An 18,202-nucleotide genomic window follows, 5' to 3' on the forward strand; every position below is an offset into this window, starting at 1 on the left:
TTTGTCTTAGTAGCGATGACCACGGGGGCATCCCAGAGAGCCACCAGCTTGTCTGCAAATATCAATACCTTGCAGTGTCCACCATGCAGTGTACCCTGGAGAATTGCATGTGATGATTTGAGATGAACTCAAAAAGAATACTGTCCCCCCAAATTTCTGTAGACTAAAAATACGCTTGGTGACCTTGTTGCCCCTCCTCTCCTTCCTTGGAATGACCCCTATCCCGTAAGGAACATCGAGGGCCTTTTATCAAGATACCAAAAGCAGGGGAGCTTTCAACATTTCTGGAGTCCTACTGGTGTTCATTTCTTCCTCTTGTGTGGAAAATGTGTCTCACACTCAACATGGTTTGTATCAAGGTCACTAATCTCCATATGTGATTTCTGGGAAACCAACAGCCCACATCAAATCAGACCTTTCCCCATGTTGTGTTGGTACAAGAGAAAAGCAAAGAATTCTGCTTTAATTCTGCTCTTGACACTAATCAGAAATAACAAAATGAAGAAAATCCATGACGGTATTACCCCTGAAGGCCCTATAAAAAAGGAACTAAATAAAAACCAAGCCAGTGCTCTTTATGTTAAGGGAGTGGAGACTTCTGTAAAATGTGTCCCTTAAGCTGAGTGCCTGTGTAGCTCAGCCCACTTTCTTTGGCATAGTCTCCTTTTTAAGCTTATTCAACATTGACTACTATAATTATAGTACATTTAGAGATGGGAGTTAGCAGAGAGATATTATAAAAGGAGAGTTTCCAAGATGAGCATGGAAATAAGTAAGATTTGAATCATTGGAAAGGAAAGGAGAGGGAATTTGGTAAAGAATCAGAAGCAAGGCATGAGATCTGTTCCATACTTGACTGTTGGTACTGGGACCATAAAAGTGGTATAACCTGAAACCTAGGAATTGGGTAGATCAGAAGCCTGTGCCAGAGAGAGTAATGGCTTTGCAACAACATAGTATGGCTAAAACAAACTGAGGGTTTTGGAGGGGAGAGGGGTAGGGGGTTGGTAAGCCTGGTGGTGGGTATTATTGAGGGTACATATTACATGGAGCACTGGGTGTGGTACATAAACAATGAATTTTGGAACACTGAAAAAAAAATTAAATTAAAAAAAAAAACAACAACAGGGGCACCTGGGTGGCTCAGTGGGTTAAAGCCTCTGCCTTTGGCTCAGGTCATGATCCCAGGGTCCTGGGATCGAGCCCCACATCAGGCTCTCTGCTCAGCAGGGAGCCTGCTTCCCCCTATCTCTTTCTCTCTCTCTGCCTGCCTCTCTGCCCACTTGGGATCTCTGTCAAATAAATTTTTTAAAAAAATCTTCAAAAACAAAAACAAAGTTGAAATCATGTCCATAGTCAGAGTTTACAACATTAGCTAGAAACTAGAAACCCGGACAGGTTTGCCATGTAGAATTAAAAGTCAAGTAGACAGCAGCAGAGATAGGAAAGGAAATGAGAGAGAAAAAGAGGGACATTTGGGTTTTGAATCGAATGACCATGAGAATGAAGGATGGCATGGTTGATGGACTGCAGCAAGTCAGAAGTGGGAACTCGCTAGAGAGAATGGGAAAGTATTACGTTGTGGTCTAGTCATCCTTAGCTGAGATAAGCCTGTAACGTCAGATGGGACACGTGGAGGTACAGAGGGAGGAATTTGGGGAGCGATCCAAGGAGAAACGTGATAGAAAAATGGGTAGGTCAACCCACTTTGAAGTCCCTCCGTAAACCACACTCAGATCTTGCTGTCTTAGAAATTGTTCTCCTGCAGTACAGCTTAGTTAAAGGAGAAACCAACCCAAACCAAAAAGATCCTCTCACAGGAAGTCTTGTTCTCAGCGCTTCCAGTGGGGAACAGTTGCTAACTACTAGGACCTTTGGAGGAATTTCTCTGTACTCCATATAGATTTTTCATTAGCTTTCTCTGGGTTAGAACACAAATTCTCCTCCCACAAATGTCTGTGCATTCAGCTACACTTTACCCAACCTTAGTGCATGACATGGATCCTTTTTTCTGAACAAACAACTTGTCGGTGAAGAGTCAAGAACATTCTGGACAATTCTAGTGGTAGTTGCTATTTAACCTGATTTAACACTGATATTTTCTGCTTTAACTGATGAATTTTTCAATTATATTTATTCATATTCATATTAAAATTGGTTCACATCCCCAGAATGTGCATTGTCATCCAGGTAAGAAAAGAGAGATGGGAAAAGGTACCCATCATCCCAGCCTCTGTGACAAAGCTCAGTGACACATAAAAACTAAGTGTGGCAGACAAATTCTACATGGGGTCTGAATTACAATAATAAATAAGTGTTATTGCTAACATTTGTTAACTTGCTAAGTTTCAGACACTCTGACACATGGCTATATAGTCTAAACAAATGACAGATTTTTAATGACCAAGATAACAGGCATTTCAGATACCAATAACAGGTTTTGTTAGTAGCATCTACTTCCTATAAATAAAGAAGCTAGTTTTTCTTGCTTGCAAAATGGCCATTTGGAAGATCCAAGATCCTTGCCATAATTCTCATTAATCTGTGACCCGTATTTTTGAGACTCTGTTGCTACACACAGTGTATTAGAAATGTTTTGATGAAAAAAGTTTTAATTAATCAAATGAGACTTGATTTAGTGGGATTTTGCAGACAAATCTTTGTTCTCGGCTGTATAAGTACAACTTGTTTTACCAGTGGATAAGGAAGAGCTTACTCTCCTCTTTGAAAATGGTAATTTTATAATTGCATGTATTTACTTGCCTTATCACAACAGAACTCACCAGCTGAGACACAGGACTATTTGTATATAAAAGACTCCTAGGTAAATCGAGCAGTTGTCTTTTTGGGGGGAGCAGGTTTAGTTTTTGTACACAGTTGTTTCTAGCATGAATGAAGAACAAATAATCTGAGACATTTTTTTACCCCTCTTTAACTTGTATATATACTTGGCACAAAAGTTACCTGGATGGTTAATGTAGCCCAACCCATGACAAGTTTGAAAAATGTACAGACATTTATTAACACCTTCGTGTACTCAGCATGCAAAGGTGTTTTAGCCAAAGCTTTGGGTTTTGTATGGGCAGTTTTACTGTTCTAGATCAGGGCCTGCCAATACCTTTAGAGAACTTTTCCAAAAAAAAAAATTCATTTTTCCTTATTGTCCCATTTAAATCTGCAGCAAACTTTTTTTTTTTTCTTTTAAGATTCCGTTCATGTATTTGACAGAGAGAGAAGCACAAGCAGGCAGAGCTGCAGGCAATGGGAGAGAGAGAAGCAGACTCCCCACTGAACAGGGAGCCTGATGTGGGACTCAATCCCAGGACCCTGGGATCATGACCTTAACCGAAGGTGGACGAGCCACCCAGGCACCCCTGCAGCAAACTTTTATATCTCAAATAAGTCTGAAAAGAAATTTGCTTTTCTCTCAGTTGTTCCTTATGTTTCCAAGTTAAGCCATAAACACTAATGAGCCTAGATGATTGGTAGATTGGATTCTTTTTTTCTTAGCCAAGTCTTTCCAGTTTGGTTCTTCCATACAGTACCAAACGGTTTGTTTCAGCAACATTTTGAACATTTTGCTTCTCTTTTGGCAAATAATCTTTCAAAACAAGGGTCCCTTGTGGGTCCCTTCCTTATCCTTGTCAGTCTCTCTAAATGTGCCCTTAACTCTCTTTACAATTGTTGAGAACATAAACATCTCTCAGTCAGAAACTTTGTATCCTGTTTCTTTTACTTTCTGGACCAATGCCCTAGCACCTTGTGGGCAGGTGTGGACAGGTCTTTACTGTTGATCTCTGCCATACTGACGAGTTGGAGCCTCAGTCAGAGCAAAGCACATCAAGTTTCTTTCTTAGCACAGACACAGTAAAGTTGCTACATGACGCTTTGGTCTGCCCAAGGGGAAAAGAAACCTCCAAGATTAAAGTGTTCAGGGAGTGTTCAGTTGTGTCTCCACACACTTGGTGGCATCCATTCTGCAAGTCTTCGGTGATGATGAGGGTGTGAGACCAAGAGGAGGGCGCCATTATTCCTCTAACTCCTGTCCGACTGCTGTGGCTGACTCGCTGGAGGAAGTTTTTGTTCAGGGTTTGCTGCTTCCCCTCAGAGTCAGCAGAGAACAAGGGTCCGCTGGCTGAGTGGGGGCATGATCCCGGACGGAGTGAGTGTGGATGCTCAGCAGCGCCCAGGGATTGGCTCTCTGTCCCTGGCCTCTTTGCACATTTCCCAACAGCTGCTCAGCACCGAGTTTTTTTCTTCTCTTCCTTGCTCCATCCCTCTTCTCTTTTAAGGCAAGGTACACCTGTTCTCCCCGCTCAGCTTCCAGCCTGCCCGAACACACCTTTCCCTGCTCTTGACTCCCCCTTTCGTTCTGTGGTTGGTCCGTGGAATGTGGCTCCAGGAGGGACCCTATCTTCTTGGCCAGTGTGCGTCTTCTTTCCTCTTTGTGTTTGATCCTCATTCTCCTCTCTGTTCCCAATTTCTGCACACTCTTTTCCTCCCCTTGCTTTCTCTACATCTCCTTCCTCCTTCACTGTGCCCCATGGATACACCTTTTCTGAGACTGATTTCACTTACTGTGGATGTCTGTCACCTCTCCTCCTTCCAGTCACTGGCATCTTCTCCCTGAGTACCCTCCTTAGTGTTAAATTCATCAGCAGCAGTATTAAACCAGAGGACACGCTGGAGAAAACCCTGCTCTGTCATTGAGCCTTAAATCTTCTCATTGTCTAAATCGATAAACACTTCTGAATGTTTAAACTTTGCTGCACTTAAACATTACACCAAGTCTCACAGGACCTAACCCAAGGTATTAGGGCAGTGAAAGCTTTTTAGATAGAATATTTAAGTTTCCAGACAATCCACTAGATATGGCACTTTGAATCTTCATTTTACTTCTAGATGGTTCACGTGAGTAGCTGAAATGTTTGCCATGTTGGACATCTGCTGCCTTACACAAGAAAAAGTTACTCAGTACCCCTTAGCAAGACAGGCATCCAACTGGTTCATGTTGTTGGGGTCTTTCAGGAGACCCAATGGCTCCTTCCCCATCTGGGGAATCTGGTGAGAAATATGACAGAGGTCTAAGAGACCAGAATATCACTTTCATTACTGATGAAGAAGGCAAAGGTGCACCTTGTATACCAAGAGTGATCTTTCTTACTCTGAACCCCAGACACACCCAGTCACAGGCGCCACGGACCCAGAGGGGAGGGCTGGGAGAGCACAGTCCAAAGGAAAGGCCGTGGAAGTGGCTGGGCTACACATGCTGTCTTTCTCCTTTCAGACATTCCAGTCAGAGAAGTGTTTCCGCTGCTAGCGCAGAGCAGTAATCAGAGTAATCAGCGGTAATCAGAGGGGAGACCCACAGTGTTATGCTCTGCTTGGAAGGAGATGCCCCTCTGATGCACATCCAGTGATCGGTCTTCCCTGGGCGTGGGCTGTGTTTCGGTCAGGTGGCCGCCTCAGTCCTGCCAGTAGTCCTTCCCTCAGGAACAGGAGCCTGACATTGTTTCTGTGGGGCACTCGTAATAACGAGGGGTTCTAGAGCACGGCCGGCCTGGGGACCAGCACAGCCTAAGTCCTGCACATCACAACACCACCATCCTCTTTGTGGGTGTTTTCTGAGTGATCAGTCGGTTCATTTCTTCATGCCTCAGTTTCCGTATATAACACTTGAAAGTCGTGTTTGATCGGCCACCAAAGAGAAGGAGAACACACTGCGATGAGGAGAGGGACACCCTGGTAGATTCTGTCTGTCCTACGTTAGAGGTAGCAGGTGGTCCTCTTAATAAGACTGTTCCCGGAGAGTACCACGTTGAGGCTGGCCAAAGACAGAGCTATCGAGGAGGACAGACTCCGCTCGAATGTTCGAGAACAGGCAGGACAAACAGCTTTCATCTCCAGCCCCCCTCTCTTTATCGGCAGTGACCGCCTGCAGTGCTGTACCAAGAAAGATGTTGAGACTATACCCCAGCTCAGTGACAAAGAGCTCTGGGGTCATTGTCTTCCACAGAGGTGAGAACAAAGAGTGGGAGCACTCGAGCCAAGCGCCGGCCACTGCCAGTCCAGCTGCCTGCTGCATCAGAAGCAGGAAGCGGGGGCTGCCAGCTGCAAAGGCATGAGATGAGCCTGGGTATGCCACAGCCACAAGGCCAAAAATGTGAACTGTAGACAGCAAAGGTCTGCAGACTTTTTCTGTAAGTGGCCCGATTTTAGGCTTTGTGGGCCTCGTGTTCCCCATTGCAATCACTCACCTCTGCCATGTAGCACAGAAGTAGTGTAGACAATATAGAAAGGAACGGGCATGGCTCTGCCATAATAAAGCATTGTTCAGAGACAAACAGTGGGGCCTAAGTTGCAGCCTGGTGTGGGTAGAGAAGAGGCCAGCAGCAGACCTAGAATTCTGGAAACGCCTCATGATCTCTGAGTCTAAAGCCCTCTCCATCCTCAGCTGTGAATGGCTTTGTGAAAGTTGAGAAAGATTTAGGCTCTAAGAGTAATTTCTCAAGGACCAGATTAGCAGTGAGATCTCGCAGTCGTTCCCCCATGCAGGTACAGAATCATGGGCAGCGAGGCACTGGCGTCCCTTCACAGGCAGCCGTGGAGTTCCAGAAATCGGGATTCCAGACAGAAGTCTCACACCACCAAAATTACATTCGAAAAGTCCTGAAATCACCCATGTGTTAGAATACACGTGAGTTGAAAGCCATGAGGTAGACTGAAGAAAGGCATGAAGGGGAGCTCCGTGCAGATGCTTAGGTATATAGAACACCCCTTCTTTACAAGAATGGCCCTATTCCTAGTAGGTACAGAATTTTACAGCATTCTTGCTTGCCAGAGGATTCATTCGGTTCCAGTTTAATAGTAAGCCTCCCGGGGCGCCTGGGTGGCTCAGTGGCTTAAGCCTCTGCCTTGGGCTCAGGTCGTGATCTCAGGATCCTGGGATCGAGCCCCACACTCTACTTAGCAGGGAGCCTGCTTGCCCCTCTCTCTCTGCCTGCTCTCTGCCTCCTTGTGATCTCTCTTTCTCTCTCTGTCCAATAAATAAATAAATAAAATTTTAAAAATAAATAAAAAAGCAGTAAGCCTCCCATACCAACATATTTTATATGTTGCCTTTTTGGACAGTTAACATAGTTGAAAGCAAAAGCATCAGCAGCTCACATGAGCCCTTGATGGATATATATTAGAGTTGGTCCTCATCCTCGCTAGCACAATCCTAAGTCCGTGCGCACACCAGCCTCACGACCCGGCCATCGGCTTCCTGTCACTACGAGCAGTGGCTCCAGCTGGCATCTTGAGAACACTTGTCACACTCACACCCTCAGCAGTGGTTACTTCTTACCGCAGCAGAAGAAATTACCGAGGAATGTAGGGGTACAGAAGAGAGAGTCCAATGGGTATCTTAGTCATTCTTGATTTTCCCAAAAGGTGAAGGATACAAGGCATTTCTGTAAGATACACATCCAACCACAGTAACCTCCCAAGGTCACTCAACTTCTCGTGACCAAACCAGGTATAAAGTCTCAGTTTTCTCATCTGGACATGGGAATAAACATGCAGCAGTGTCATGCGGTTGTTGTAAGAAGCGGATGCGTTTTCAAATAACCTATACAGGCCCTGGCTCAGTAAACGTTAGCTGCCATCATTGCCTGAGCTCTGATTCCGAACTCGACCGAGGGGCTTACTCTGGGGGCCTTGGCGACAGTGTGCCGAGCAAGGTGTGAGACGTGGGGAGCACGTCGTCTCAAACGGGGGAGGGCTGCCGACGCAGCGGGACTCTACCCCGGACTCTCGGTGAAGTATTCCATTTTTAACAGTACAGTAATCGGACAAAAGAGATGTGATAAGTTATCTAAATTTACATGTCACCAAGAAAATGGACCTCTTCTATCTGCTTGTCACTTGAAAGGAGAATAATGAAAGAGGATCAAGGGCAAAAGGACAGAGAACATTTTAGGAAGAATCTGCTGCTTTGTAGAATTGGGTTCGTTTCCACTGACCTCCTTTCTCCCCAGGACGGAGGGGGGGCAGATACCATTGCTTAGAGCCAGGGTCGAAGTATTGGAGGATTTATGGGCCGTGCTGACTCTGTCCCAGCAGCTCTGCCGTCGACAATCTGCAAATGAATCACTTTGGCTGTAGGCCAGTGAAACTGTATTTATGGACACGGAAATTTGAATTTCATGTAATTTTCATACATCAGAAAATATTATTCTTCTGATTTTTTTCCCTATTTAAAAATGTAAAAACTATTCTTAGCTGATTTAGAACTGCCCTGACTTAGAACACCAGGCCGAGAGGCAGACCTCTCGTGGCTCACTGGTAATTTGACCTGAGCAAATCATTTAATGTTTCTGGGCCTCAGTTTCCTCTAGTGAAAACAAGAGATTTATCCTAAAGGATAATTAGGATTCTTTCTAGCACTAGAAGGTCAGGCTGTGTGGTTGTCCTGTGGCTCTGGAGTCAGATAAACCTAGATTCTTAATCCCAGCTTAGCCTTTGACTTGCTGGGGGCATGGGGCAAGTTCCTAAGATTTCCAGTTCCTCAATTATCTCATCTGTAAAATGAGGGATTAAAAACAAGGTCTTCTTGGGTGCCTGGGTGGCTCAGTCAGTTAAGTGGCTGCTTTTGGCTCAGGTCATGAACCCAGGGTCCTGGGATTGAGCCCCACGTAGGGCTCCCTGCTCAGCAGGGCGTCTGCTTCTCCCTCTCTGCCTGCCTGTGCTATCTCTGTCAAATAAATAAAACCTATAAAACAAAACAACAAGGTCTTCTTTAAGGTTGCTAATGGTTGAAGTGATACGATAGTTGTGAACCCGTTAACTCATGTACCCAACAGACATTAATTGCACCGAGTGTATATTCAGTAAGTGACAACTATTGCTTTCTTTAAAAAAAAAAAAATCCCAGCTCCCATAGACATCCAGACTGGAGAGTGGTTTTCTTCACAGCCCTGTGATAAGCCTGACGGTGGGGGGGAAGGGCATACCTTTTGAACAAAACCCAGTAATTTCTGCCCAGTGTTACCTTCTCTTGCAAGTATTAGATTTTGATGAATTAACCTTGCGTCTCTGTTTACAGCTCTCTCACTCCCCCTGCTGGCAGGAAGTCAGTGGTAAAACATGCACCAGTGGAAACTTAAAAATTTAATAATTATTCTTTTTATAATATCCTCTGCCAGTAGACCGAGATTTCATTATCAAACCATTCCCGTTTGATTCTCTGTGCATTGCCATTTTTAAGGCATCGGGCAGATTTGACAAGCTTAGCAGCTTTTCAGCAAGCAGATGTTAAGAAGTGCTTGAAGTTAAACAAGTGTGAGTCAATCAGTTATCTCTTTAGGTGGTTATTAAAACTGTTGTCCTGCAGCCTCATTGAAAAGCAATGCAGCATTTAATAAATATTAGAGGATGTCAGCAGCACTATTTAAATGTGGGGACAAGATCAATTCCCTTTGTAATTGGATACACAGGCATAAACACTGTCTTTGGAACTCTTAATTCTGTGTTGGAGTTTAAAGCAGCTATGGTGGTTTCTATTTAGAAATAAAGACAAGGAAGGGGATGGGGAGCAGGTGTCAGCCACCTGCTGAATCAAGAAGAAACCAACCTTGAATATTCAAAAGAGCAGCGTCAATGAAAGGAACCCACATCAGCAAACATCTGCCCAAGGCTTCCCCTGTTTTTCTTTTTCAATGATCTTTCGACGCTGCTAGTGTTCTTTTTGACCCTCTTCTCTCTGTGTTCCCACTTTCCCCTTGGAGCTGCTCTCTCTCTCTCTCTTTTTTTAAGATTTTATTTATTTATTTGACAGAGAGAGAGATCACAAGCAGGCAGAGAGAGAGGAGGAAGCAGCCTCCCTGCTGAGCAGAGAGTCTGATGTGGGGCTCTATCGCAGGACCTGAGATCATGACCTGAGCTGAAAGCAGAGGCTTCAACCCACTGAGCCACCCAGGGGCCCCTGGAGCTGCTCTCTTGCAGTAATGAGGGAAGCAGGGTATGTGGGCAACAAGACAGAAGGGTTCAGGGAGAAACCAGCCTGGGTGCTGGGACCGAGTGCTGGCAGGATCAGGATAGAGGCTGCTGCACTGGGGACTTGATGGGCTCAGTTTTTGCCCTTGCTCTCTGTATCTGACTCTTGTCTATACCTCTTTATTTTTATGTGTGTCTCTCTCTGGGTTATTCCTCATGACTCTTTCCCCTCCCCCCGACCAACTCCTTTCTGTCCCCACCCCTCCCCTTCCCTCTCCTCTCTCCTTTTTCTCCTTCTCTTCTTCCTTCCTTTCCCTGTCCCTCCCTTGCACATGCTGGGGTTCTGAGTATGCCTAGCCTGTACTTAATAATTAAGGCTATAATTAAAGTGTAACTGCAAGCATAATTAAAATTCACTTTAATGGAGCCTGGAATTGTGAAGCAATTAGGCATTTTGATATGGCCCTGTAGGAACAGCTGGAAGGAGAGAAAGGCCCATTTTCCTGAGGGCTGTTCCACCCCTCTCTTCTGGCCCCGCCCCCTCATTGTTAACCTTGAGCAAGAGGGCGGTGGAAGGCCAAGCTCAAGAGAAGCAGAGTTGCTGGGCCAAAGGAGGGGCTGCAGCTTGGAGTCCTCCAGGCACTCAGCCAGCCAGCTGCTCCTCAGTGCTTTTTAGAGAAGGAGGCCACTACGGAAGCCAAGAAACTCGGGAACAGTCGTGCCTTATTTTCAGGTGGTTTGGGGCTTCTCTTTTTATGCTAGTAGTTATTTGGGGGCTATCAGGCCAGCAAAGTGATGAGAAAAGCACCTTCCCACACCTCACCTCCTGAAGCACACTTCCCATGTATGAGTCTGTCCATCGTCATTCGGTCGATCAACAAGCAGGTGCTTCGTAACAGCTGCTGCACCGAGTTCGGAGAGATCCTGGTGGACTGGCCTGACACAGTGTCAGCCCCCATGAAGCTTGTGTTTGGTGGGTAAGAGAGAAATGTTAGTGAGCAATCCCAGTAGTGCTATGATTCTGGATGTACAAGGTACTGTAGAAGCTCTTTGACAAGCACCTACTCTAGTTTGAGGGTTGGGGGAGTGGTGACAAGGAAGGCATCCCCAACAAAATGCCATTTAAACAGGTATCTCACAAACGTTTGGGTGTCAGCCGAGCAGAGAGAAGGCAAGAGTTCTAAGTGGAGGACTCAAGGCCAACAGCCCGGCATTTCTGCAGTTCATGAATTTCTAAATCAGTCATGTCACCCCTTTCGGAATACCGGGCGCTACGTTGTGTCCAGAGCAAGGCGTTAGTTAAGGAACTGACTTAGTCAGGTTTCTTGGTTGCAAGGAAGAGAGACTAGTTCAAGTAGTATCAAAAACCTAAAATGGTCAAGAGCTGGTTTCATCTATAGCCATGTAAAGGAATACAGGTAAAAGTGCATAAGCAGTTCTCAGAGTGGACGGGAGCCAGGCTGCAGCTGGCCCCCAGGAGGAGGAAGCTGGGGCGTGGAGGCTGCCCTCCGGAGCATCTCTCCAGCAGCCTGTGCCCTGACAGCACTCTCTGCATGTTTGCACTGCCTTCCTCTCGCATGCTTATTACTTAGAGCCCCGTTCTATTTCATGTATACTACCCATTCAGATTCTCAGCAAAGCAAATCTAACTGGACAAGCTAATGACCATCATCTGTATTTGGATCACCCTTGGATCAGGTGCAGTCGTGCTGTGGGGACAGTCCACATCTGCCTCCAGGCAAAGAAAACCACGCGGTCCCTCCTCTAGTAGGAGACTGGGTAGGGTAGGTACAGCCAGACAGGGAGGTCGGAAAAAACGGACACCTGAGTTGTACCTGATCCCTGCTCTTAAGTAATTTATAGCATCATTGAAGTTTAGATGATCTCATGCGTGGGAAAGTGCTACAGATTTTAAATGTCAAACAGGGGTCACCAGGAAATCAAAAACTGAGTGGGAAGAACAAAGGATTTTGAGACTGAATCCCACCAATCACTAAGCTTCAGTGCCCTTGGCCAAAAAAGTAAATAAATGAATAAAAAGAACTCATTTATAAACACCTGGCTCACAAGGTCTTTTAGAAACACGAAACTTACCAGTTCAGAGTCTCAAATAAAGTATTGCGGGAAGACTGAAAAACAAAGATTCTTTTTTTATTATCATCACTGTGATTACGATGATGATGATGTCATGTATTTATAAAAATTTTAAGAAGGGATCATCCAAGGTTCAGCATCGATGTTTTAAGCATTCGGTCCAGAAGTCATTCAAACCAGTGCAAGATCAAGTTCAGTGTTTATTCCACCATTTCCTAGCTGTTACTAGCCATGCTAGCTAGACTTTGACCTTTAACTTAATTGTGCCTCAGTCCTCCCCTCTGTAAAAGGAAAATAGGAACCGTAGCTATTTCAGGGTTGCCACTGAGGAACAAATGAACTAATATACTTGGGACCCTAGGACAATGCATGATGCTAAGTGAGAGCTGCTATTATTGCTTTTGTTAATGTTACCACTCCTACTGGCACTGCTGATTCTTGTACCAGTCCAGTTACACAGAAAGAGCTTGACAGGCTTGGGCAAGATTTGTGTGCACAGGACTCTCACCAAAGGAGGGTAGCGTCGGAGATGAGGAATGTTCAGGCAGGTGAACCTGCATCTTTGATGCATGGGGTTCTTGGGGGCTGTCTGTTGAGATTGGAGATGCTCTGAAGAAAAAGGAAAGAGGGAGGAGAGCCTTTCTTTAAAATCCTAATTTAGATTTCTCCCCTGGCAGAGAACTCTGGCATGTCTCTGCAAAAGGAGATAGAAATTTATATATTTAACTTTCATTGACCTTGTGGTCCAAAGACCAATTCCATTCTGTGTCAGTCAGGACTTTGCTTCACATCGTGTCATGATTCCATGAAAGTCCTATGCACAGATTAATGTCAGAATCCCTTAGCCTTGCATTGAACACCTGCCACAGTCTGATCCTCTGTCCTACTTTTCAACCTCCGGGACCTTGCCTGAAACTTTACCAAATGAATCAAAATGAACACTGAGGTTGTATTAATGAAATAATAAATCTTAATATCTTCATTAGTTAAGTAACCACTATATAACAAACTGCCCTGAAATTTAACAGCTTAACACCAGGAAGGTTGTTGATCTCTTAGTTTCTCTGGTAGCGAATCTGGGTGTGATTTAGCTGGGTCCTTTGGCTCAAGGTCTCAAAGTTGCAGTCCAAGTGCCATCCGGGGCTAGGGTCACGTCAAGACTCCTCTAGGGAAGGGTTGCTTCCAAACACACTCCCGTCGCTGTTGGCAGGACGCGTGCAGTTCCTCGTGGGCTATCAGACTGTAGGCCTCAGTTACTCCTTGGCGTTCGGCTGGAAAGCAGTCCTGGGTTCCGTCCTTGCTGACTTCTCCATAGGACAGTCCACAGTACAGCAGTTGTCTTCATCAGAATGAACAAAGAGTCAGAGAGAGCAAGAAAGAAGGCTTTTGTGACTTAGTCCTAGAGGTGACCTTTCATCACTTTTGCTCTATTCTTACTTATTAGAAACAAGTTGCTGGCTCCAACCACAGCCAAAGGAATTATACAGGGGCATGAGCACCTGGAGGTGGGGACTGATCATAGCAGAGCCACTTTTGGAAGCTGCCCACCACACTTAAAAAGTAACATGTCATATGATACTTGAATCTCTCTGCTTGACTTATTTCACTCAGCATAATCTCTTCCAGTCCCGTCCATGTTGCTACAAAAGTTGGGTATTCATCCTTTCTGATGGAGGCATAATACTCCATAGTGTATATGGACTACATCTTCCTTATCCATTTGTCCATTGAAGGGCATCTTGGTTCTTTCCACAGTTTGGCGACTATGGCCATTGCTGCTATAAACGTTGGGGTACAGATGGCCCTTCTTTTCACTACATCTGTATCTTTGGGGTAAATACCCAGTAGTGCAATTGCAGGGTCATAGGGAAGTTCTATTTTTAATTTCTTGAGGAATCTCCACACTGTTCTCCAAAGAGGCTGCACCAACTTGCATTCCCACCAACAGTGGAAGAGGGTTCCCCTTTCTCTACAACCCCTCCAACACATGATTTCACTTATTTGTGGAGCATACAAATAGCATGGAGGGCATGGGAGTTAGAGAGGAGAAGGGAGTTGGGGGAAATTGGAAGGGGAGGTGAACCATGAGAGACTATGGACTCTGAAAAACAATCTGAGGGTTTTGAAGGGGCGGGGGGTGGGAGGTTGGGGTACCAAGTGATGAGTATTATAGAGGGCACGGATTGCATGGAGCACTGGGTGTGGTGCAAAAATAATGAATACTGTTATGCTGAAAATAAATAAAAAATAAATTTAAAAATGTAACATATCAGTTAAAGTAATACTGGCTCCTGTAACAACAGAGAAACGCTAAAATGTGAGTCCTAACATAATAGAACGTTCTTCCTCATTCATACAAAGGCTAAGAGGGTGAGTGAGTGGGGTGCTCTGCTCTACAGAATTATGATAGTATCCATGCTGAAGGAGTTGTTGCCATCTTCAAAAAGGTGTCTTGGCTGGCAATGTTCCAGAGTGCAGACAGGGAAAACTGGGTGACTACAGAGGCTCGTATTGGCAACTTTCATAAGTGTGTGTTTCATGTCCACTCACATGCCCTTGGCCAGAACTCGGTCATGTGATACCACGTAGATGCAAGAAGCCCTGGGAAATGTAGTTCCTGGTTGGGCAACTTCCTCCTGGCAACAGCTGTCCCATATAGAAGAGAAGCTTGAAATTTTGGTGGACAGCCAGGCAAGTCTGCCACAGATGCGCAGACAGACATTTATGAAATCCTTTCACATGTATTACTCCATTTGCTTCTCATCACAATCTGTGCTATCAGCATTATTATTCTCATTTTAAAGAGGAGGAGAGGTGGGGCATGGGGGGCAAAGGGAGAGGTAGGGAGAGAACTTTAAGCTGGCTGCATGCCCAGCACAGAGCCCACGACATAGGGCTGGATCTCACCACCCTGAGATCATGACCTGAGCCGAAATCAAGAGCTGAAATGCTGAACCAATTGAGCCATCAAGACGCCCTATTATTGTCATTTTATAGACAGGGAGACAGATTGGTATATCTTTAGAACATGAAGGCTTGTATAATTAGGGCAAGCAGAGTTCAAGTTCTCACCTCTGTTGTGTCATCTGTGAAATAGGGACAGTAAGATCTAGGCACCATCATCGTAAAGATTTCATGGGCTGCTCACAAGTCATTTAGCATCGTATCTGGAATATGAAAGTGCTTAATGAGTATTAGTTATGGGGCAGATGATCCTAATGTTATGTCTGGAGATAAAGAAGTTGAGACTCGAAGGAGTTACACAACTAACGCACAACAGAGCCAGAATGAGAAGCTGGGGATCTTAGGTAACAACTTTCCTACCTTTTGAGTTGTTGCTATCCACAGAGGCCATTCAGCAGATTGCTGTGGAAAACAGCAGTGAGTCAGCCTTGAACTAAAGGCGCAGTGCCAAGTGTCCCCTTCCCCACCACTGTGGGGACCCCAGGCTCCCAGGAGAATCAACACTGCGTCACCTTGCTAGCACAACTCTCCCTCTTTAACTCTGCCTTTGCCTCTTTGGATGAAACATGCTGACCGAGGGCCTCCTTTTTATTTGTACGCGTAGGTCCTCCAAGGCCTATATTTCAAGGTCTTTGTTTATAAATAGGCTCTGTCTTGCTAACTAGATAGAAGCATAGGAAATGATGTAAGATGAGGTATTTCATTAGACTCTTAAATTTTATCACATTTCTCCTACGGGCTCATTCGCTCTGAAAGAACAGAGAGGCAGTTTGCATGCTAAACAGTCAGCTGCAGAAGCACACCTTTGGGCAAGGGAGGGGAGGGTAGCTTGGCCTGCAGAAGCTACAAATCCAGCAGGAGTGGGACACCGAGACACCCCCTCAGAGGCTGCAGTGCTCTTTTTGGGTCCTCTGCCCTTTCTCTCAGACAGAGTGGGGAGGAAGCAAGAACAGAGTTGTGGAATGCTGTCCTTCCCAAAGCAGTAGACCAGTGCCATCAGTGGGTGGGTTTTCAGAACGTTAGCTGAGTGCCAACTCAGACCCTTCATTTCAAGAGGTCTTTAAGACAAATGACTTCTGGCATGGGCCAAACCTGCATGAAAGCCTCTTGACTATAGATTATCAGCAGAAATTCCAGCTTTCATCAGTTTAAAAAAACAAACAAACAAACCAACCAACCATTGGTCTCCTGCAATTCCTATCTTTCATCTTGTTTTCTAGCCAGACCACCACTTGTTAGAGATCTTGCCACATCCTCTTCCCTGTCAACGACCTTGATTAAAACCTGTAATTAATTCATTTCCTGGTGAAAAGCTAGGGATTGGTCAGTCCTTGCATCTTCTTGTGTTACTTTCAATATTCTGTCCCGTCCCATTCTTTTTCTTTAGATTCCGTATTCAGATTATTCAAGCAAGGGATGGATCCATTTCAGAGGATTTTCCTCTTTCAAACTAGTTTACTAAGTAGTCACTAGTTTTTCTTTGTTCACAGTCTTGTAAGAACCTTGCAAATCATGATTTGCATTTTTTTAAATGCCAGAAAAAATATAGGTAGCATCTTTTTAATGCCAGGTATTTGAGGTAAAAAGAGCAAACAAAACAAAACAAAAACCATAAAAGAAAAAAAGTATATTTGTCATCTGAATATATGTAAATAGCTAAATCTGGATCCTAAGAAGCTGAAACTGAGTTTAATTAAATTGTGTTCATGAGACCTGGGCATTGCACAATTTCTGCTCATAGGAAACTTCCCGGGGCACCACCTCCAGTTTCATTTCAGTGACTCTTCGTACCCCCCCAACCCCCACCTTCTAGGAACCAATGTCCACGAGGCCCAGAACATTCTCAATAACAGTGGACTCCCCATTACTTCGGCCGTCGACCTGGAGGACGCAGCCAAGAAGTCTGTGGCCAGCGTGGCCAAGAAGTGACAGCTCTGTCCTGACCTCTTGGAGAAAGAAGTCCATTTTGCCAGAAAAAGTAATGTTTTTGTCATCACTGTGAAGGAAATGATTATCCCACTGGGGGAAAAAGGAGAAAGGATGAGCCAGGGGATGAATCACTGTACCCTAAGTTCTTAAATCTGCATTTCTGCATTTTCTTGAATAAGACAGCTAGACAGCCAAATAATCTGATTTCACTTAGAACCTTTATCCATGTCCTGTTTTCATACTTTTCCGTCATGGTAAGCCTGCTCACTAGGCATGTTTCACCAGCTTTGGGGGAGCAGTCTATTTGGCCAGTGTGTGTATATACATAGAATTTGAGAACCGACCTTGGTTCATTTACAACAATTTTACAACTATTTTTAATACAAAAAAAAATGAATGCTGTAAAAAAACTCAGGATTCCATTTGACAGACTCTCAAAAAGGCACAGCTAAGACATTCAGAAGTGTTGTGCACTGTAACAGCTTCTACGAGTTTCTAATTCCAATGCTTAGAAAATCCCTGAATGTTCCAAAACATACTATCGTACAGTAGATGATCCACATTAATATCCCACATGTGTATTCGACTGTTTGCCTTAATATTGAATATACTGTTTACCTCACACTAAAAATACAGCCAGAAGCCTTATTTGTGATTTTGGCATTGAAGGGTCTATTTCAATGTCAAAACTGAAGAATGCTGATTCTTATGGAAATCTCCATAATTAAGTCATTTCAAGACAAGACCGTGCTGAAGATCAAATTCTGTTGTGTTGGTATCTTTTCTCTCCTCTCTTGTCCGTCCAGAATCTACCGACTGGGAAAATGTAATTGAGAGAATGTGACTTTTTCTCATAATGTCCATTTCTGGGGACACCTTGGTGGCTCAGTTGGTCGAGCAGCTGCCTTCAGCTCAGGTCACGATCCCGGCGTCCTGGGATCGAGTCCCACATCGCGCTCCTTGCTTGGCGGGGAGCGTGCTTCTCCTTCTGCCTCTGCCTGCCTCTCTGTCTGCCTGTGCTCGCTCGCTCTCCCTCTCTCTGACAAATAAATAAATTAAATCTTTTAAAAAAAAAAATGTCCATTTCTGTGGTGGGAAGGAATTTGAATTGAGTCTTTGTTTAAATTTAGGTAAATTTTTATCTGTACGCAAATTTAAATAAAATTATGTTTTTTAAGCTCTAAGGGCTGTGTACTTCTCATTTTAGTCGATTTCATTCCTCACAGCTTTTCTTTTA

The 18,202-nt window shown here is 44.6% G+C and overlaps 1 protein-coding gene across 1 annotated transcript in view; it reads left to right on the top strand.

Moving 5' to 3' along the window:
* SUCLG2 (succinate-CoA ligase GDP-forming subunit beta) overlaps window positions 1-17,909 on the top strand; it is a 275,266-nt gene extending 257,357 nt beyond the window's left edge. The window contains exon 11 of the mRNA XM_044253200.1: window positions 16,850-17,909. Within this exon, the coding sequence (XP_044109135.1) occupies window positions 16,850-16,965 (116 nt within the window). The 3' untranslated portion in view covers window positions 16,966-17,909. The remainder of the gene's footprint in view (window positions 1-16,849) is intronic.
* Window positions 17,910-18,202: the final 293 nt, after the last annotated feature.

This window comes from Neovison vison, chromosome 6 (assembly GCF_020171115.1).
Source record: "Neovison vison isolate M4711 chromosome 6, ASM_NN_V1, whole genome shotgun sequence".
In the NCBI taxonomy this organism is placed as follows: domain Eukaryota; kingdom Metazoa; phylum Chordata; class Mammalia; order Carnivora; family Mustelidae; genus Neogale; species Neogale vison.